This window comes from Archocentrus centrarchus, unplaced genomic scaffold (assembly GCF_007364275.1).
Source record: "Archocentrus centrarchus isolate MPI-CPG fArcCen1 unplaced genomic scaffold, fArcCen1 scaffold_37_ctg1, whole genome shotgun sequence".
Classification (NCBI taxonomy): domain Eukaryota; kingdom Metazoa; phylum Chordata; class Actinopteri; order Cichliformes; family Cichlidae; genus Archocentrus; species Archocentrus centrarchus.
The window spans coordinates 393,475-415,936 of NW_022060264.1; the positions used below are offsets into that span (position 1 = coordinate 393,475).

Genomic DNA, 22,462 nt, shown 5'->3' on the forward strand with positions numbered 1-22,462 from the left:
CAACACACACACAGGCAAGCTCTCGGTCTTTTTCTCTCTCTCCATGCTGCCTTCACGAACCTCCCGAACAGTCCGAAATCCCACAACATCAACACGCTCTCTAACTAAGAGAATCGCTACAGTATGTTAACGTAACATTAAGTTATTCAGATAACCATAGCATAAAGAACATACTAACAAGTTAACCAAACCATCAATCCATTGAATTCTTTATCCTCGGTGTCACTTCTAAACAATTCCGTACACTTCGTAGACGAAGCGCCGCTTCCTCTTCTGTGTCGCGTTAGTCAGACTCGTCGTCAGCTGCAGTTCCAATTATTCCAGCCTTTCTGAATCCCAACAGGATGGTTTGGTTGTCACTGAAGCCCATGTTTTCTTGATCCATCCAATGACTTCCAGGAAAGTTGGGTGGCGCATTCTCCCAGTTGCCGTTAAGCTGTGCTCTCCATCCATCATCCACTGCGCCCACAGGTTACGCAAGACTGCCTTAAAGCTGCAGTTCACGGAGATGTCAAGTGGCTGGAGTATTTTGGTTCATGTGTTATAAATGTCACATATACGTCGCTCCGGAGTATAGGTCGCACCCCCAGCCAAACTATGAAAAAAAGTGCGACTTATACTCCGGAAAATACGGTAATATCAAAAACTAGCAGGACTGGAATTACCCTAAGATTAAACTGTCCCAGACACAATCCATGGCACATGTATCGGTGCTCTACTGGGGCCATTACATCAATTGTAAACATTATTATAAAGTCACATACCCAGGTCACTTTTATGTAACAGTTATAGCAGCAGTCTATAAACATACAGTTATTTCTATTGGAGTGAAAAATATAAAATCAGACCATGAACACTGTGAATGAGCTTGTAGGTGAAACCTCAGTGTGAGGAGGAGCTGGCAACAACATCGACTGCACACTAGCATTAACAGCTTTGATCCTTCCAGTCCGGAAGGGACGTTCCAGATCATCATCATCATCATCATCTATTCCTATGCTTTAAGAGCTCCTTGTAATCAGTGACCTACATCAAAAGTTATGTCACAACTGTTGGTGTGTGGTGCACTTTGTTGGCATTAGTTTGCTGTGTACCTTTTGTAATGTGCACTCATAAGTCACTCATTTTTAAAACATAACTATAGATTTTAAAAGCTTCCACAAATGTACTGCATGAAAGAGCCCAGCTGTTTCCCACAAAGTAAACAAGATCGGCCTGAATGTGGCTAAATGCTTCAGGTGGCATGTCAATGTGAGCTAGCCCACTTACTAAATATAAAAGGCACCTGGATTTCATCAACAACCGGGATGAATTATCTTTGTTAATCCTCTGTTGTTGGCTATAGCACTGCTGTTACCACCACCAGCTGTAACATGAAAATACAGATATCATGGTTGGTATTGAAGTGTAAAGTCAAATGCTACAAATGATCTTCCCTTATTAGTTTAACACAAATGTCATACAAAAACACCAAATCCAACATCAAAGTCCAATAATCAGTGTTAGCTCTCTGCATATTGTTGAGATTCAAACACGAGATACCAAAAGTGACCCATTTAAAAGCCATGACACTCCTCACTTTGTGCCTCTAGTTGACGGGAGCGGTTTAAAAAAAAAATCCCTTTTTTTGTTTTGGGGCTCATAACATGACAGATTGTGGTAATCAGGTTGATATCAAATCCAATAATGCACAAGCACATAATCGGTTCATGCGTTCTACTGATGCCTGTTTAAAATCTGGGATTTCCAGGTGAGCGGAGGCTCTTGCTCGAGGCAGCATCTTTACGGACAGCAGACTGACAGAAGTCATGAGTCCCGACTATAATACAGCGCCAGTAGCCACATTCAGGCAAACTATGCACATTAGCCATCACCACACCTTTACCGTGTACAGGTATCCACTCTTCAAAGATGATAGCTCCGCAGTCACAGCTGGTATCTTTAGCAGCAGTGTAAAAATATCTAACTCATCTGTTTTTGCTTCTTTTGACCGATAAAACTAACATTCTGTGAACATGTAAAGCCTCAGTGAGGTTTTTCCACCAACAGCTTGGAAATGCTAATCAAGGGACAAAGAGGAAGTTGAGACATCAGCTTCACCCACCTTCTTTAGACCACATCTGTCTATCAACACATCTCATATCTGTCCCGAAGAGGGGTTGTCCTCATTAATCCACCAATTCAGTTCAGTTTTATTTAACTAGCACCAAATCACAACAAACAGCCACTTCAAGGAGCTTTATATTGTAAGGTAAAGACCCTACAATACCACTGTAGATGTTAATATTGCACGGATTACCAGTCCACACCTGGCTAATAGGGGTCGACCTCTGTGCTTATGATGCTGATTCCTTTGTGCAGAGTATTTTAACTGTGTGTAACAGCCTGTCATGTTTGAAGCTGCTGAGGAACAGCCACTGTGTGAGTGAAAAGAAGCCATCAAGTGCTGATAGCTGAAAAGGGCTTCAGAGGAGTTTCCCTGTGAGTTCATTTCTTTTCTTAAATGTCATTCATTTGCAAAATGAGCCATCGGTCATGACAAATGTTTTAGTGTCGACATTGAACAAAGTTAGTTTTACCTTTTAAATGAGTGAATTAAATCTGAGCTATAAGAGGAACAAACAAGAGATGAAAATTGTCACTAGTTTGTACTCATTTATAGAGTGAAATGTGAATTTGCCAATAAATTGTATTTTCAAACAGCTGTATTTTGTTATTTCATGTCTCGTATCCTCTGGAGTGACAGTGGAGTACATCAGAGCGGTGCCATTACTGCTGGTGTACAGTGAGCTTATAATGATGGAAGGGTTTTAAGCAAAAGACTGCAAACAGGCCTTTCTGTTAAGTCGTTAAAAATGCAGAAGCACAGATTTCACCGATGGCACAGAACTTTCTGAGAAGATTCCTTCAAAGCTAAAAATATGAGACCAAATGGAGAAAAAAAAAAAGCTTTTGAATGACACACTTCCTGTATATTGGTTTTTCTATTTTTTGCTCCAGTTGTCTGGAGATGCACTTTCCCAGCAGCAGCTCCTTCATCATTAAGAGGACTGCAACAAGTCAGGTGCCTGTATAAAATGTAATGGCACTGTGTTAAAGCACAATTCATGTCATAACCACAGCTTTGGACGCAGCAGACTGATGCAAATCACATGACTTCCATAAATGGACTAGTTCTTATATACTGTAGCTTTTCTACTCTAGCTGAACCCTCAGAATGCTTTATACAACACATCTGCATTTACACATTCACACACATTCATACCTCGATGGAGTAAGTAAATAAGCTACCACATATACTCCTGCACCATAACCCTCTCGCTGCAGAAGATAAGTTGCTGTGTGAGTGCCCCTTGGGTTCTTGGATGTCAGCTAAACACTTCCCTCCTCTTTTCAGGGCCAGGGGTGTCTGAAAAGCACAAGCAGCTCTCAGAGCCTGGAGGAAAAGATGGATGAAGTCCAAGGTATCAGCTGTTTTTCAGTTTGTTTCCTGTGCTGGGAATCCCATTCAGGTCATGTCAGCCTGCCTCGAGTAGGCTCTCCTAAGAGTAGTGAAGCACCTAGTAATCATCACCTGACAAGCTTCTGTGCCTGGTGTGTGATGCTTAATATAAAAAAGGTAAATGGACTAATTCTTATATAGCGCTTTTCTACTGTAACATCACTCAAAGCACTTATACAACACGTTTGCATTCACCCATTCATACAAACACTTCCATATGAAATTAAGCTAAGTGCTTACTGTCTAACGTTCACGCACATTTACACTCCAACGCTTGCGTCAGAGAGCCACTTGAGGTTCAGTATCTTGCCCAAGGATACTGTGGCATGCAGCCCGGAATCAAACCGCCAACCTTCTGATTAGTAGGTGACCTGCTCTACCTCCTGAGCCACAGGCACCCCACAAATCAGTTGAAACATGCTGGTGATAAAGCAATATTTCAAGAATTCATTACTCTCAAAACCCCCAAGCCATGATGACTTTTTTTAGCTTCAATTTGAGACTTCAAGAGAAACATAATGCTGTTTTGTTTTAAAGCAAATAATTATGTTATCCTGTTAAAATGCTGTCACTTCACATTACAGATGAGCAGCACTGCTAGCTAGATCCAACATGCTATCATTTTGCTATTAGCCATAGCCACTAACATATGGCTAATGCGGGTCACTGCTAACATTTAAACAGGTCACGCTCACTCTGGCCAGGTTATTGTTTATGATGCTTAATACTTCAATCCTGACCTCTTGAGATTTCTCATGAAGAGTTGTTCAGTGTTGTGGACATCAGCTACATCAGCTTGAAGTGATCGGAGGGGCCTGCAGGGTGAAGCTGTGTGTGGTGTCATGATGCTGCACATGCGCAGCTGATCAACAGAAAATCTTGGGATCAATTAATGTCTGAGTATTGATTTTTTTTTTGGACAATCCCCCTTTGCATCATTCTAAATCTCTGTTGAAGGCATGTGTGCTTTTTCATGATGAATCTAAAATAACTAATGTTAAGAAGAAGAACAGGAACCTGAAGAAAGCCTTTAAAAAAGGCTTGCCACTGTGAATCAGGTAGCAGCCCAAGCGTGAAGGAAGAGAAATGTGGAGGAGCAATAACAACATCAGTTTAAGCTGTATGTGTAAATTGCTACATGTAGTTTCACACATGCAGTATATAGAGCATTTGTACACTGTGGAGGTAAATAGCCCTGGTTCTTAGACAATACCACCATGATGCATATAACTTGTCAGGTATTAACCTTGTGCAGTTAAAACACACACACACACACACACAGCTCTGCCTCTTTCTAATTCAGTTTCTTTGCTGTGGGCTTCTCAGGCAACAACCCGGGAAAACACAGTCCCTCCCAGAGGCAGCTGGATTGGCAGGACAACAGCAAGACTGAAGACATGGAGCAGCCATCTTGCTCTACAAACCAAACCACAAATGCATCATTCAACCAAATCAGTACCAATTCAGCTGTTTTCCCAACGGTTTCCAAGATGGCTCAAAGTGACAAGGAATGGTCGGGCCCTATGTCAAAGCTTGATGGCACTGCAGTCAGCTCACTGCCATGTGGGGTGGAGAACAGATGTGGTAGGATGTGGCCATCAGTAGGAGGTAGAGATCAAGGAGCAGATGAAGTAACACCTCTCAGCAGAGTGAGGTCACATTATCAGCCATTGTTCTGTATTCAGGTTAATGAGCCACCCGATGGTGTGAAGTTTAAACGTAATGCAGCTCATAGTAATCACAGCTCTCCTGTTGGTGTAGAAACAGTGGACTCTCAGCACCAGCAAACACAGCCGCCATGGTCTGAGATGCAGCAGATGGACAACTTATCCAGTCAAAACAGCATTTATCAAGTACCCAGCAGTCAGAAGCAGGAGTCTGGGTCAGCACACCCCCAGCAGAAACAGCCCTGCCTCCCCTATGCCTGTACCTTCTGCTCACGCCGTTACCCCCACCAGTGTCAGCTGCGCATCCACGAGCGTGTTCACACACGGGAGAAGCCGTACCAGTGCACCCAGTGTGGTAAAAGCTTTGGCCAATTCTGCAGCCTCAAGCGCCACCAGATGGTCCACACAGGAGAGAGACCATTCCCCTGCCCTCAATGTGGGAAGCAGTTCTCCACCTCCACCAATCTGAAGGTCCATCAAAGTGTCCACACCGGGGAAAAGAGATTCCACTGCTCCAAGTGTGGCAAAAACTTCTCCTTCCTCAGTAACTTGATCCGGCACCAGGCTCTGCACACAGCCAAGTAGAGGACAAAGGGCAGGGATGATTTAATTTAATCTACTGTACCTAGGGGGGAAAAATAACATGAACATAGTACATTGTCTTTACACAGAAAGCATTTTAGTTGTGCTTTTTTTAGATGTGCCATGTATGTTAGAAACAAATAATGTTCCTTTTTCAGTCCAGCTGTCTTTGCATCAGACTGCCACAACATTATAACTGCTGACGAGTGAACAACATTGATTATCTTGTTAGTGCAATGTCTTGCTGGGAGTACTGGCACTGATGTATCATCACACTCCCCTGACAAGTGTGTGAGAATAGGTATTTGACTAAGCTCCCACAATAGCTGTGTCCCAATTCAGGGGCTGCATCCTTTGAAGGATGCGGCCTACAAAGGCTGAAGACTGGAACCAAGCAGCTGTTAGCCTTTAGATATGATAACCAGGTGTTCCTGCCCATATCCCAACATCCCAGAGCATAGCTCCTGTAATCTGTGACAGTGATAATGACTGAACTGTCTGGAAAAAAATGGGAAAGAGAGCCAGAAATTTTGCTAGGATTTATTTATTTTATCATTTAGGAGGTTCAGCAGCTGGAGTTTAGGGCAAGAGGTAAGATACACCCTGAACAGGTCACCAGTCTGTCGCAGGGTTAACACAGAAAGACAGACCCAGATCTTATCTTAATGCTAAAAATTCATTGTTCTCCAGACCCCTGTAAGGCAGGATTAACTGGAGTGTACCAGACCTGGACTGGTTCCTCATCCAGAAGGACGTCAGGCCTCATTTTCAGTTGAGCATGGATTCTGTGGCAGTGCTGCTTGATCTACTGAACCAGGATCAGAGGCCCTGGTTTTCCTTTTCTGGCTGCTGCGTGGGGCATCCTACAGGATGGTCTCCAGGGTGTTTGGGATGCTTCATTCCATTGTCCACCACATTGTCCATAAAGTCAGAGACGAGTTAGTGGCCATTCACCACCAGATCACCCACCTCCCAAAAACAGTTGGCTGCTGCCATGTCTGCATCCAGAACTTCAAGTGGCACTGATAGTCAGTTGGAGGAAACTGTTTCCGTCCATCATTCTAAAGGTGGTTTGTGACCGTCAGGGCCAATGTAGATTGGCTTGGTCAGTGCATGACTCCAGGGTGCTCTGCCACAGCTACTCACAGTCACTCCTCCAAGGCATTTTATCCTCACCTGTTTGAAGGCAGGCAGTGGTGCTCTCTGGCAGGATCAGTTATCTGCTGAGGTGTCTGACCTGAAAGTGGTACCACCAGACAGTGACTACAGTTAGCTGCCAGGTACAAAATTGTAAATTTAGGATTTAAAGTTCTTTGTTAAACTGTTTTGTCTGCTGTAATGTAACTAGTATTATAGTAATACTTTGTACGTGTCTCCTATGATTGCCTCTTGCCAAATACATCTTGGTGACACGGCAGCCATTAATTGAGCCAGCCCTGCAAACAATTCAGTAGACATTGGAAAGAAGTGTCCCAAAGCACCCTCTGCAGACCACCCTGTGTGATGTTCCACTTGCTTGCCAGAAAAGATGTGCCACAAGTCTAAGTTGTAGCACCCCATCCATGTCTCCAATCCTGGTTCAGCAGATTCAGCAATACTGGCAGGGACTCCCTGTTCAGGGAAACATCAGGCTTGTTGTCCGGGACCGGGTCATTCGGGTTAATCATGCAGTGTCCTTTTCCATCTGTAGGCATTCTCTCAGCCTCCTTAAGTAGTCCATTTCCTTCCCACTAGTAACCTCAGGCTCAAGAGGTCTCTCCCCTGTCTGTGAACCTACCACCTCTGCTACACGAGGCCAGTGTTGCTCTATTGGTAGTGGTAGGCCTTTACCTTGAGTCCCTAGTGCTGATGCCTCAGTCCATTTTGGGTGTCGCCCCATCCTCAGCCAGACCTTCACCTGAGCCAGGGTTGCATCTGCCTCCTGCGGTTGCCTCAGTTGTTACAGTGGTATGCAAAAGTTTGGGCACCCCTGATAATTTTCATGATTTTCCTTTATAAATCATTGGTTGTTCAGATCAGCAGTTTCAGTTAAATATATCATATAGCAGACGAACACAGTGATATTTGAGAAGTGAAATGAAGTTTATTGGATTTACAGAAAGTGTGAAATAATTCTTTAAACAAAATTAGGAAGGTGCATAACTTTGGGCACCCTTGTCATTTTATTGATTTGAATACCTTTAGCACTAATTATTGGAACACAAAATTGACCCTTGACCTACATACACAAGTGAATCCAATTATGAGAAAGGGTTAAGGTGGCCAATTGCAAGTGTTTCTCCTCTTTTCATCTTCTCTGAAGAGTGGCAACAAGGGAGCCTCAAAACAACTCTCAGATGAGCTGAAGACAAAGATTGTTCAACATCCTGGTTTAGGGGAAGGACCCAAAAAGCTCTCTCAGAGATTTCAGCTGTCACTTTCCACTGTGAGGAACATAGTGAGGAAATGGAAGACCACAGGCATAGTTCTAGTTAAGGCCCGAAATGCCAGGCCAAGAAAAAGGATGGTGAGAACAGTCATAGTCAACCCACAGAGCAGCTCCAAAGACCTACAACATCATCTTGCTGCAGATGGTGTCACTGTGCATCGTTCAACTATTCAGCGCACTTTGCACAAGGAGAGGCTGTATGTGAGAGTAATGCAGAAGAAGCATTTTCTGCACACACACCACAAACAGAGTCGCTTGAGCTATGCTAAAGCACATCTGGACAAGTCAGCTTCATTTTGGAATAAGGTGCTGTGGACTGATGAAACTAAAACTGAGTTATTTGGAGAACACAGCACTCCAAGACAAACACTTGTACCCACAGTAAAATGTGGTGGTGGTTCCATCATGCTGTGGGGCTGTGTGGCCAGTGCAGGTACTGGGAATCTTGTTAAAGTTGAGGGTCGCATGGATTCCAGTCAATATCAGCAGATTCTTAAAAACAATGTTCAGGAATCAGTGACAAAGTTGAAGTTGTGCCGGGGCTGGATACTTCAACAAGACAACGACCCCAAACACTGCTCAGAATCTACTGAGGCGTTCATGCAGAGGAACAAGTACAACGTTCTGGAACGGCCATCTCAGCCCCCAGACCTGAATGTTATTGAAAATCTGTGGTGTGATTTAAAGCGGGCTGTTCATGCTCAGAAACCATCAAACCTGACTGAACTGGAGATGTTTTGGAAAGAAGAATGGTCCAAAATACCTTCAACCAGAATCCAGACTCTCATTGGAAGCTATAGGAAGCATTTAGAGGCTGTTATTTCTGCAAAAGGAAGATCTACTAAATACTGATGTCATTTTTCTGTTGAGGTGCCCAAACCTAGGCACCTGCCTAATTTTGTTTAAATAATTATTGCACACTTTCTGTAAATCCTGTAAACTTCATTTCACTTCTCAAATATCACTGTGTGCGTCTGCTGTATGATATATTTAACTGAAACTGCTGATCTGAACAACCAATGATTTATAAAGGAAAACCGTGAAAATTATCAGGGGTGCCCAAACTTTTGCACACCATTGTATGTCACATCGAGTGAGGCTGACGCTGCTGCTTTGCCATAGACCATGGTCAGATTAGGTTGTTTCAGCTGAAGGAAACTTTTTTAATACACCAAATTTGCTTTCATGGAGAAATACATGACTCAGAGTGTGCAATAGCAGTCAACAAGCACTATATAATTTTGCATCATTTGTAAGTGGTGAAAGTGCCATCAGAGAGCCTCCATTATTTTTGGAATCAAAGTTCTATCACCCAACTTTATTTATTTATTCAGGTAATTTGATTATGACGCTAATTATTGAGAAATTTTTTAAAAAATGCAAATGTTAAATATTTGATTCCAGGCTTGTAAGAGTTGCACCTACCACCAGGGCCATTAGTAGTACAGTGCTCATATACAAAAAAAATGAACATTCTCTAATTTTTATGGTATTTTTATTTTAACGCAGAGAGACAGAATATAAACCAAAAATCCTGAAAAAAACACATTACAAATATCTAAATTGATTTGCATGACATTGAATGAAATAAGTATTTGATCCCCAAGCAAAACATGACTTAGTACTTGGTGGAGGAAGCGAGCACAGTGGTGAGATGTTTCTTGTAGTCGCTCATCAGGTTTACACACACTCAGAAGTATTTTGGCCCTCTCCTCTTCACAGAAACTCTCTAAATCCTTCAGGTTTCTTGGTGCTTGGAAACTTGAAGCTTCAGCTCCCTCCACATTTTTCTACAGGACTGAGGTTTGGAGACTAGCTAGGTCACTCCATGACCTTAATGTGGTTCTTCTTGAGCCACTTCTTTGTTGCCTTGGTGGTATGTTTTGGGTCATTGTCATACTGGAAGACCAATCCACAACTCATCTTCAGTATTCTGGCTGAGCGAAGGAGGTTCTCATCCAAGATTTAGGTCTAGTTGATGCCAAAGAGCTCAGTTTTGGTTTCATCTGACCAGAGCACTTTCTCCCAAGCCTTCTCTGAATCATTTAGATGTTCACTGGAAAACCTAAGACTGTCCTGTACACGTGCCTTCTTGAGTAGGGGGACCTTGCAGGCATTGAAAGATTTCAGTCTATCACTGCATGGTGTGTTATCAATGGTGTTCTTGGTGACTGTGGTCCCAACTGGCTTCAGATCACTAACAAGCTCCTCCCCTGTAGTTCTGGGCTGATCCACCACCTTTCTCAAGGTCAGCTTCAGCCCATGAGGTAACATCTTGCATGGAGCTCCAGACCAAGGGCGACTGATGGTCTTCCATTTCTGAATAATCACATCAACAGTTGTCACCTTCTCACCAAGCCCCTTGCTGATGGTTTTGAAGCCCATTCAAGCCTTGTGCAGGTCTACAACGTTGTTCTTTGACAACTCTTTGGTCTTTGACCATGGTGGTGGAGAGGTTGGAGTGGAAGAAAGATTCTATGGACAGGTGTGCTTCATACACATAATTAACTGACTGACTGATTGTAATCTGTGTGCCACATAGGCACACAGCCAATCTGTGGGAGCCAGAATTCTGGCTGGATTGTAGAGAATCAAACATTTATTTTACACAATGACATGCAAATCAAAGTATAACTTCAATTTGCAGCACAGTGGCGTGGTGGTTAGCACTGCTGCCTCACAGGTGGAATAACACCTAGAAGGCCTGGGTTCGATTCCACCTTGGCCCGGGCCTCGCTGTGTGGAGTTTGCATGTTCTCCCTATGTCTGTGTGGGTTTCCTCCCACAGTCCAAAGACGTGCAGTTAGTGGGGTTAGGTTAATTGGTCACTCTAAATTGCCCATAGGTATGAATGTGAGTGTGAATGGTTGTTTGTCTCCCTGTGTTAGCCCTGCGACAGGCTGGTGACCTGTACAGGGTGCATCCTGCCTCTCGCCCTGTGTCAGCTGGGATAGGCTCCAGCCCCCCCACGACCCTGAACAGGATAAGCGGAAGAGAATGAATAGATGGACTGTGTTTTTTTTTCTGGATTTTGGTTGATATTCTGTCTTTCGCTATTAAAATGAAACTACTATATAAAATTAGAGACTATTCATTTCTTTGGTAGTGAGCAAACTTATAAATTCAGCATGTAATTAAATAATTATTTCCCGCACTATATGTCCCATTTTCCAGTGCATTTCAAGGCAACTGCTGCCAGGCAGCAGTCTCTAACTGCAGCAGTACGTATACAAGACTAATACAGTTTAGTTACAAGTAAAGAATTTCAGCCTTTTGGATGACCATGATCTTCGGTTACTGCATTAAAAACAGGTATGATTCTGTTATGGAAATCATTGCATGGACTCAGGAATGCTTTCAGAAATTACTGTGAGCACAGCTCACTGTGCCATCCACAGATGCAGGTTGAAGATTTATCATACAAAGAAGAAGCCATATGTGAACATGATCCAGAAACACCACTGCCTATTCTGAGCCAAAGATCACTTAAAATGGACTGAGGTAAAGTGGAAAACTGTTCTGTGGTCAGAGGAATTGAATTTTAAAAACATAGATGCTGTGTCCTCTGGAAGACTGGCTTGTTATCAGCACTCAGCTGAAAGGCCTGCATCTCTGATGGTATGGGGGTACCTATGGAATTGTCAGCTTGCAGATCTGGAAAGGCTCCATCAGTACTGAAAGGTATATACAGGTTTTACAGCAACATATGCTCCCATCCAGATGACGGCCTTGGGTATTTCAGCAAAACAATGCTAAACCTGTCCACTCCTAACAAATATGATTGTTCTGGAAAAATAAGCTGAGAGTTGAAACTAAATTTGATTTTAGAAACCGAATTGGTTTCAGATTTTCTCAATGAAACCTTTGCATAGGGATCAAACAGTCTTCAGAGTACCATTGATACAGAACATTAATAGCTCCTTTATACTCACTGTTCAGCTGTAGGGAGATTTCTTCTCACAGTCATGCAGGCACCTGCCTGATAATGAAGACACAGAGAGTGCATCATGACTTTGAATATAGTTTACAGTTAGTTTTTTCCTAACTTTGAACACACACACTGTACAATAAAGTTACAATCACATAGTAATAGTAAACTGAGGTTAAATAAATTAAACAAAAAAAAATTTCCATTACACTCCAAAAGTATGGACGAGCCACTGAAATCCTCACCCTTTTCTTAGCAACAGGAGCAACCCTGACAATTATTCCACATCAGACTAACTGTCTCCTCCCTCAATAACACCTGCTTAATCCAGCTGCAAAGAATGGGCACTCTGGACCTGCTCCAGAGACCTGGCAGTGAGAAAATCTACCACTGCGATCTGTGTAAGAAGCCTTTCATTCACCCTCACCAACTAAAAACCCACAACTGGGTGCACATTGGCGAGAAACCAGTGTTTCCAGCCACATCTAAAGGCATACGTCCATGTGGGGGAAAAGCCCCACAACTGCAACCTGTGGTAAAAGTCCTTCTCTCCAGTATGCAGCCCCAAGATTCACCAGACAATTCACACTGGAGAGAGGCCCTATAGCTGCACAAAGTGTGGCAAGTTTATCGGTGCTGGAACTACCACTAGAAGGTTCGCATCAGCAAGTGAACACACCCAACCAAATATGTATATACACTCAATGTGATTGCACCTCTATGAAGCAAAAACTGTATGTCTTTTAGAGTTAGTGGTTATCGAATTCAAAGTAATAATGCACTGCTCCCAGGACTCCTGCAACAACTATAGTATTGGTACAACCAAAAAACAGGCACATAAAATGTGCTGTGTTTTCATAACTGAGCATCCAGTTGGGCTTCTGTCACAGATCACGTCTTTTGCACTGAATGTTGTCCCTCAGATGAATCAGGATGTTACACAAAACTCAGCACTGAGAGTCTGAGCCTGCAGGATGAATGTGAGAATATTAAGTAGGCACATGAACCTTGTGCTGCTGATCTGACAGGTCTTCCTTATTTTTGGAGAGTGCAGACTCATCCACTGACAACCACTGTTTGGTTACATGTTTGTAGCCACTGACAATGCACACAAACAGTCAGAAATGCCATCTTGTGGCTGCAGCTGGTTGTTATCTCTGGAAGCAGGATTAGCTACTTGATTCCACTGTATCTGCATACAGTTTGCAGCAGGTCTCGATTTCGTGGATGTGTCTGTATTCTCTTAACAATGGCTTGAACCTGCCAAGCTGAGGGCCCAGCAGCTTCTGCTGGTGGTTTGTGCATGCTCATTGTGGCTAAAACTCTGGCCCTTGATAGAAAACTGAAGGGAGAAAAGTGCTGGGGAAGTGAAGGAAGTGAGTTTTTATGAATCTTTAAATATAATCACGATATGCATTTGATTTTATTATTCCCACATTTATTTGCCTGAGAAATTTTGCCTTAGAGTATAACATAAACAAAATAATTGCTTAACAATACAGAAGTACATGTGTTTGGTGGCGGCCAGGCACAGTGTGTTCTTGGTGGGTATGTGTTTATCAGATCTCAGATATTTGAGGCTCAGGGGATGATCAGACACAGACGCGCAGGAGACAACAAGGAAACCAAAACAAGTGATAAGGAGAAACTCAGGGGCCATCTGAGAAGTGGCTGCTGGGATCCTCCTTCTCGCACATTTTTGCATTGCATATGATGTAATAGAAGCTGATAAGCTTTGAATATAATAGATCTGGACTGGCTTAGATAGGGATCAGACTTCGGGCCCTGATTCTGCTGATTGTATTAGCTTAGTCATAGTTTGCTGTCTGGTCCAGATTGATCTGTAAACCTGTGAAATTATTAAATTTAGTAACTGACTCCTTATCCTATGTGTTGAGTGAAATCTTTCTGATCAAAGAACACGCGGAACCTAAAAGGATTAAGGTGGTTTTCAGGTTCCTTCACAAGCTTCCACTGGCTCTGCTTTCGCTGCTTTGAGATCAATTACCATTTGCATTGTGGTAACAGAGCTAGCATTAGCAAAAAAAGCCAGTGTGATTTCTCATCTCAACAGATGAATTTTCTCTTATTCACCTTAGCATAAGCCAAATATAAGCAAAAAGAAAAAAGTAGCCAAGGTAGTGTTATCCCTGCAAATTTTAAGTAAAATTCAACATGACTGCTTAATACTTTAGTTTAATAATAACTAAATTAACTCAGCCTTGTACCTCTGACCCTTTTCAATCTAGTTTTTTAAACATAGCACTGAAACTATTCTTTTAAAGTTCTATCATGATCTTCTAATGGTATCTGATGCAGGACATTGTTCTGCTCATATTGCTTGACCTCAATGCTGCCTTTGGTACCACTGACCATAATATTTTAGTTAACAGGCTTAAGGGTTTGGCTTGTATCTCAGACTGTTTTTCCTCCTGTTTATCTGGAAGGACATTCTCTTTTAGGGCGTGCACATCCTCCTCTTACACCGCTTCTCTAACCTGTGGTGTTCCACAAGGTTCAATCCTGGGTCCATTGTTATTCACCTGTTAGCTGGTATGATTCAGTCTTTTTCTGGCATTTCTTATCAATTCTATACTGATGATATTCAGCTGTATATGTCTTTTAAGCCTCAACAGTTAGATAGGCTGTCCACCCTAGTTGACTGTTTATCCCAGATTAGTGACTGACTCTCCAATAATTGCCTTTTTTTAAATGCCAACAAGACTGAGGCCATGATTATAGCTTCTCCAATCAGTCAGGAGATTGCTTCCTTTTGCTCACTTGAGCAGACCAGTGTTCATAATCTTGGTGTAGCATTTGATTCCTCTTTGGGCTTTGATTCACATATAAAATCTATCTCGCAATTGTGTTTCTTTCATTTAAGGAACATTTCTATATTGAAAGCTTTGGTCTCCTCATCTGAACTGGAGGATATTGTTCATGCATTTGTGTCATTGTGCCTAGATTTTTGTAATGCCCTTTTTACCAGCTTAGACAAATAATCTTTGTCACGCCTCCATACGAACACGAATATGAATACGAATACCTCCATTAGTCCCACAATGGGGAAATTACAGTTAACAGAACACCCATCCAAGAAATACAAACACAGAGACAAACACAAACAGGGGGGACAGGTGTCTGAGGTTATGCAGCCGTTTGACTGGCGCTACCTTTAGCAGGAAAACAGAAAGAGATACATTAGGATAGATAGGTTCGTAAGGTATTCATAATGAACACAGTACGAGGTTCCAAAAAACACCTCAGCAAAGCAGTAGCACATTTAAAGCCTAGAGAGCACTAGGGTGGGTAGGGGAGGGGCTACTCTGATGGCCACACAGCTTCCACGACCAGCAGTTTGTGATAATGTTCATGGTAAGATGGTACAGTCAGCCTCGGCTGCCAGGATACAGGTCACAACATGGGGCGGGGGTGAAGAGCATCTATTTACATAACATCTCCAGGAGACAATGTAGACAGACAGCCATCCAAGGCCGTCTGGGAGCCAAATTCCAAATACTGCAATTGTTTAGGTTCAGGCCATCATAACTGCTGACAGACTTACAGTTTTCTGGTTACCTCTCAGAAGTCCAATCATCCGAATTTGGTTCTACTCCACCACGCAGAACAAAGACTCCAACACTCCTCCAGATGCAATCCACTTTGATTCAGCTCTACTGAGTCTGATTGAGTTTGTACTGTTTCTGCATCCCCCATAGGCAGCCTTATTAGGGCCTGAACAACTGCCCAGAAACCAGGTATCCCCAGGTCCAATTCGGGAAAAATCCTGGTATCAATATATATGCCACGTCCACACAGTACAGCCAGGAATGTTATCTTCCATCCCCACGGGAATCCATAACATAACCAGCCGGGTATGTAGCCGGGCCAGAGGAAAGAGGGTTCCCCTTCTCCCAATCTCTTCATGATGAGAATTTGATCATCAGTAGTGTTGAGAGACCAGCTGACCAGATCCATAATTTAAATTCCAGTTCGGGGATGTGTAAAGGGACGCTCTAAGCAGCGAAGCAGTAAAAAGCAGGGGTAGATAGGGAAGGTTGAGGAGAAGAGAAAAATGCGTCCGTCTCCACCAAGAGCAGGAAGAAAAAAAAAATACAATGCAATGCAATATGCTGCAGCTAGACTCCTAACACACTAACAAGTGAGCACACATTACACCTATTTTATTCTCTTTACACTGGCTCCCAGTTGGTTTTAGAATTCATTTTAAAAGTCTCACACTTCCATACAGATCACTAAATGGACAAGCCCCAGACTACTTATCTCAACTACTTATTAAACACATTGCCGATCACATTTCTCTCACAAACTCAAAATCCATTAGCTGTCCTGTCCCTCATACAAGACTGAAGACAGAGCTTGTCAGCCAATGGCACCAAAGCTCTGGAACAGTTTACCACTCCAGCTCTGTTTAGCTGACTTTGTGGAGTATTTTAAAAACAGTTAAACACTGTTTAATCAGGCCTTCTGCTGGCATTCTTTTTTATATCTGTTTTGATTCTGTTTTAACATGGTTCTTTTTTTGATATTTTGTTTTAATACAGCACTTTGTGACTTTTATGTCTGTGAAATGCACTATCTAAATAAACTTAACTTGCTTATTTATGTCTGTTCAGCAGTATGTACGATGGTCTGCAAAACTGCACATGATCAACGCACAACCATCATGGTCCCTTAATAGTGTTCCAGTCAGTAGCAAGCTGTGTTGTCATTTTTGGGGTTAGCCAGCAGGGCTGCTTATAGAGAAGTAGGGGGAGGCTCTGGGACAAAGACAGCAGCTGGATGAGTCACCTTCACCTCAGACTTTAATACATGGATCAGAATCTTTCAGGCAGACTAACCTCACCAGTATATGTCAGCTGCACTCTGTACTGGAGTGCCATGGGAACACCTGCTTCCAAAAAACACATCTGGACTGAAAAATTTTAGAAGCACCAAACAGCAGGTGGTTGTCTTTAACAGCACACACACAGAAAAAGAGGAAAACCCTGGAGAGTAGGTCTGTGACCCGCATGCATACTGACACATGGGGCCCACTTCCTGAGACATGATGCTAAACAACAAACCGACGTCATCAGAGGGCGACTTGCACCTGAAAGAGCTACAGCACTCCGAGCGCATAAAGGAGGGCGACGCTGAACCTTTGCATGTCTTCGGCCACATATCTGTGCGTGGATCTGCTGACGCCCGTGCACCGCAGCCTCTGCAGCGGCCGCCGTCTGCCGCGCACATCTGTCCGTGCAGGAACAGGACGCTGACGGAGCTGGCGATGATGGCGGACTGTGTCGGCTTCCAGGCGCAGATCGCCTCGATAATCGAGATCCTGGCCAACTCGGCGGTGGCGGAGATATGCAAACTGGTGGACGATGGTTACGCGGCGCTGCGCTCTCAGATGGAGCAGGAGCGAGAGAAGAGCGAGAAGGAGAACGATGCCCTGCGGCAGAGGCTGCGGGAGATGGACGTGAAGATGCGGAGCTACGAGCGGAAGATGAGGAGACGGACTCAGCGCGAGGAAAATCATGCCGTTCATTTTAGGCCACCCGAAGGTAAATACACGCAGGAGGCAGGACTGCAGCTGACACACTTATTTGAAAACATGTTAACATGACACACACATATCCATCCATCCATCATCCATCCATCCTCCATCCATCAGTGAGGGTATTAATGAGCTGCTGTATTCAGCCCTGATCATTCAGCCCTTTCAAAGCGTAAAGTCTCCGTGTTTTTCCAGCCTCATCCAACTTTTCCAACCCGCTGTGCGCTAATGCTCATCATGCAGGCACACATGATGTCACATCTGAGCACAGTGACACAGAAGAGGACGTGCACAGTGGATTTGTCTGTTAGTGGTCTCCAGCCATGCGTGGTCCATTCCACTTTGCCTTGTTTGAGAGGCATGATAAAGGATGGCTTCACATATTTTGTTCCAGCAAATGTGATTTTGATTTGATTTTGGTTGATGGTGCTACAGGAGGCCGAGTATTTTAGAAATTCCTGATCCAACAGTATTTTCCTGCACACCTGTCTGTGGGGTTTACAGAGACTGGTTTCTGCTTCGACAGTTGGATGGTAGGATCAGAAGAATGTACATGCAGCTAACAAATCTAGAAGAATTGTGTGATGCTATCATGACAATATGGACCAAAATCCAGCATTTTATTGAATCTTTATCATGGCGAATCAAGTCACTTCTGAAGGCAAAAGGGGATTCAGCCAGATACTAGCAAGGTGTACCTAATGAAGTGGTTAATACCTGACATGTATGTATGTCAGATATGTGTGATTGAGTATCCTGGAACTGCTCAAGAAGTCAGATAGCAGGATGTGTCTGTCTGTGTGAAACTATAGGAACTCTTTCAGAAGCTATTAGGAATGATTGTGATAATGTGATTGGTTGAAAGCTAGCTGAAAAGCTGAAACACGTGGAGAGTACATGTGCAGTGTCCTTTATTTTTCAGGACCTGATGACCATGAACCTCTGGCGCTCCCTCTTCCAGCTCTTTCTGAAGGCAAATCCTTTCATCCAGTTTCAAAGGTAAAGCTTAATCAATGCTTTAGGCTGGTGAGTCTTGTTACGAGGCTTTTCTATCTTTATAGCCCTGGATTAATTTATATAACTTTAGATAAAAATACGCAGTGCAACTCACTGCAATTTGTGAAGTAGTCACACCTTTTAATCTGAAAATGACATTCCTTTGTGGACTTGAATTTTACAGTTTTTTCCCATTCCTCAGCACAAAAGGCCCAACATTATTTTGATGTCCTTGAATACAATAAGTTCGACTGCAAAGATCTGTCAGAAAACTAAACCCTTTCATTCTATTTGTGTCATATGAAAATCATATTTTTAAAGAAAACCATGCAAAAATAAAATCACAAGTGCTCCCCGAAGGCTTTCTGAAATTAAGAGGAAGCAAAAAGAGCTGGGAAAGTGTTGAATCTCCTGGATGAGGTCGATTTGGGGTGTGTGTGTGTGTGTGTGTGTGTGTGTGTGTGTGTGTGTGTGCATGTTTAAGTGTGCTAGTGAATGAGTGGGATTCTGTCTCTTGGTTGGGTCTCTGCTCTGCACTGTGGTGCATACAGAATGTGCATCACAGACACAAAATATATTCTCTATTGAAATACATTACTGACAAATTTGTGGTGATTGTGATGCAAAAACATTATAATTCATGTAAATGGTAAATAGACTAGTTCTTAGTTAGTGCTTTTTCTGGCCTGTCATGTTCAAGCTGCTTTTTGTTGTTTCCCAGCAGGAGGAAGCTAAGATGTTTACACTGGTGAAGCAGGAAAAAGAGGAGAGAGATGACTGCAACCTGGACCTCAAGGTGGAAGTTAATATCAGGGCAGAGTGTGGCATTGCTACAGGTGTGTATGGCTCCCTCCACATTTAAATCAGGATTTTGTTGGTCATACGGTTTCATTGTTACTGTCTGTTCTTCTTCAGCTTTGGAGCCCAGTGAGGAAACCCCGCCTTCTGATCTTATTCTTGACAACAGTGCCACAAGCCTCACCTCTTCCACTTCCCAAATATCTTCCTCTCCTACTGATGCGACAATGGACCTGACCTGCAGGCCTCGAGCAAAACGTAAGACCACTAAGCCTCTAGGGAACAGTGAGGGGGTTCCGGCCCCTGAAGCTGCTCGCAGGGACCCTACAGGGAACTTACCAGATGGTGCTCTGAAACCAGAGATCCAGACAGATGATCCCACTGAAGATGAACTTCATCCCTCTCAACTGTCAGCTACTGTAGCTTCTGACGAGTCTAATTCTGACCGCCTCAACAGCCTGGGCCTGGATCTGGCCTGGATGCAGGAGCGGGTCAGTCATCTTGGTGCAGCCTATGCAGTAGCACAGCTGGGTTTGGGGAACACAGATAGTGGGCATCCTTCTGCCTCATTCCCCTCACAGGCAGGTGGAGACAGTCTCGATGGTCCCCCAACTATGCTTTTTACAGGTGGTGCTCATGAGATGGCTGCTTTTGCTGCCTCTTTTGACATGGCTGCTGCTGCTGCTGCTGCTGTAGTTGCTGCACCCCCTCCGCCTCCACCCCCCGCTCCTCCTCCCGCTACAGCTTCCTCTGGCACTACCAGCAGCCAGAGGCGCCCTTACAGGAGCAGCACTACTGCTACTAAAGAACCAGTGGTATGTGCTGTGTGTGGACGAGTCTTCCCCAGTACAGCTGGCCTGGAGCTGCACCAGCGGGTGCACACAGGGGAACGACCTTACACCTGCCCTCACTGTGGAAAGGGTTTCGCCCAGCCCAACAACCTGCGGGTTCACCTCCTCATCCACACTGGTGAGAGACGTTATCGATGTACACTATGTGGGAAGAGTTTCATCTCATCAAGCCATTTGAAGAGGCACCGCACGGTTCACACGCAGGAAAAACCCTACAGTTGCTCACGCTGCGGACAGTCTTTCAGCCAAATGTGTAGCGTTCGCAGACACCGGCAGCAGTCTCAGTGCGGCCTGTAGAGTGAATGCTGGAGGAATTCACTGATCCACATACAGTCCGGACTCTGAATGGTGAACCATTTAAAGGTGGTATTCATTCATCTAGTGTTAGCTTGAACACAAAGAGTGATGTGATGATGATCACAACATGTAGAGTAAATGTTCATCCTAAATCAGAAGTTCAATTTTAAGGCGGGTTTACCCTAAATTACTCTCTCTTCATACCTGTAGTTTAACACTGAGAGAAGGCCACAGAGTTGGCCCTCAGAGGGCCTAAGACAGTGCTAGCATTTAATTCATTTGTTAGGAAATAGAAATGTTTGTGACAGACTGTCTGGGCCCTGTTCCAGAATGCAGGTCTAACAAACTCCAAGTCTAACCATAAATTGTGAGTTGATGGAAAACTTCTGAAGTTTCCGTTCCAGAACGCATAATCAGAGTTAGTTCAGACAACTCTGAGTATGTTCACTCTGAGTTAAGCACTTGTGTGAACAGCGAAAAATGCCCTCACTGATCAAGCTATGATGCCATGACTCGCTGTGGGGTCAATGATAAATAAAAGAGCAGAATCTTTATTTTATTCCAGTGGCACAAGGACTATGAATGTGTATCGGTGTGCTTCATGCCTTTTTACCTTTAAAAAAGGAGTGGAGAAAAGAGTGACTTTATTTCACGTCATCTACTCAGTCATCATTTATTGAAGATCAATTTTCATTAATAGATAAAGCGGGAATCCGATAGTGGACTTTTCATGTCTTAGTTAAAAGTGAAACACCTACTGATTCCAGCAACTCCAGATCGTGTTGTATTTTGTGTAGTCAGCAGCAGTAAGTAGCAATGAAAATATGAAATTCAGTTTTTGATGGGCAGGTTGTAGGCTCTGTACCTTACATTATAAAGCACCATGAGACAACAGTTTTTAACTGGTGCTGTTTAATTAAATTTATATTGAATTAATTAAGTAGCTGTAGTTGGCAAACAGCATTTGTAACTCTTGCAATTCTTAAAGTATATCTGTCAAAATTTATTACATTTTTATTATAATGAACTTTATTACATTTAATAAATATTGGTTAATAAAGTATTATAAAATATACCCTCGGTTTACAGCAAAGGTATGGGAGGAGGTGTAGCTGTTTAATTCCAAAACCCTCTTCTGGCATTAAAGGCACTGCAAGTATTTACTAAAGACAGGCAGTTTCACATTTGTGACTAAAAGGCTTAGACATACATATTTTTGAGGTTGGCTTATTGCATATGTGTTTGTAGGAGTTTAGCATTCAGAGTGCAGAATTTGGGGAGCAGAATGAATGAATGATAACTATGATAATCATAACTATGATACTGAGACTTGTGGCAGGAGTAAAGCAGTTTTTGTGCGTGATGTGATTATGATTGTTGCTGCATGTAGTGGAGAGACATTACACTGGTCAACAAAAAACCCTTTTTGTCTATTACCTGAGGAAAAACAACAGATTTTTACTAAGTTGGATATGCTGATTCTGAATATGCAAACAGAATTTCTCTAGCACGTCAGGATCGTAAGTTACGTAACTATGCCAATAAATGCCAATCGCCAAACTCGACGTCAGTGGTTTTATTAGAAAAATACACTATGAACATTCTGGTGAAAAAAGGCACAGCTGGGGTGCCAGGATAGCTCAGGGCGTGAGCAGGTGACCGTGTGTGCCACTTGGCTGTGCGGCTGGCGCAGGTTCGAGGCCCGGCCTGTCGCCATTTGCTGCGCGTCTTCCCCCGTTTCTCCTCCCCGCCCTCCTGTCTATCTCCACTGGGAAACTATCAAATAAAGCCAAAAAGACCAAAAAAAAAAAATATATTAAAAAAAAAAGACACAGATACCAAAAATCAATCAT

The 22,462-nt window shown here is 43.2% G+C and overlaps 2 protein-coding genes across 2 annotated transcripts; both read left to right on the forward strand.

Moving 5' to 3' along the window:
- Nucleotides 1–3,292: 3,292 nt before the first annotated feature.
- LOC115776796 (zinc finger protein 239-like) lies at nucleotides 3,293–7,686 on the forward strand. The gene is made up of 2 exons (XM_030724571.1): nucleotides 3,293–3,464; nucleotides 4,829–7,686. The coding sequence occupies exons 1-2, from the start codon at nucleotides 3,449–3,451 to the stop codon at nucleotides 5,752–5,754; spliced, it is 942 nt and encodes a 313-aa protein (XP_030580431.1). The 5' UTR covers nucleotides 3,293–3,448; the 3' UTR covers nucleotides 5,755–7,686.
- A 9,535-nt stretch (nucleotides 7,687–17,221) lies between these two features.
- Nucleotides 17,222–22,253, forward strand: LOC115776795 (zinc finger protein 768-like). The gene is made up of 4 exons (XM_030724570.1): nucleotides 17,222–17,674; nucleotides 18,590–18,666; nucleotides 19,385–19,499; nucleotides 19,579–22,253. The coding sequence occupies exons 1-4, from the start codon at nucleotides 17,398–17,400 to the stop codon at nucleotides 20,607–20,609; spliced, it is 1,500 nt and encodes a 499-aa protein (XP_030580430.1). The 5' UTR covers nucleotides 17,222–17,397; the 3' UTR covers nucleotides 20,610–22,253.
- Nucleotides 22,254–22,462: the final 209 nt, after the last annotated feature.

Bases quoted from the DNA above. Each gene is read 5' to 3' on its own strand.
- LOC115776795 (XM_030724570.1), top strand. From the start codon at position 17,398: ATGATGGCGGACTGTGTCGGCTTCCAGGCGCAGATCGCCTCGATAATC. The intron at 17,675-18,589 runs GTAAATACACGC...TTTATTTTTCAG, and splicing joins TCATTTTAGGCCACCCGAAG to GACCTGATGACCATGAACCT. The intron at 18,667-19,384 runs GTAAAGCTTAAT...GTTGTTTCCCAG, and splicing joins CCTTTCATCCAGTTTCAAAG to CAGGAGGAAGCTAAGATGTT.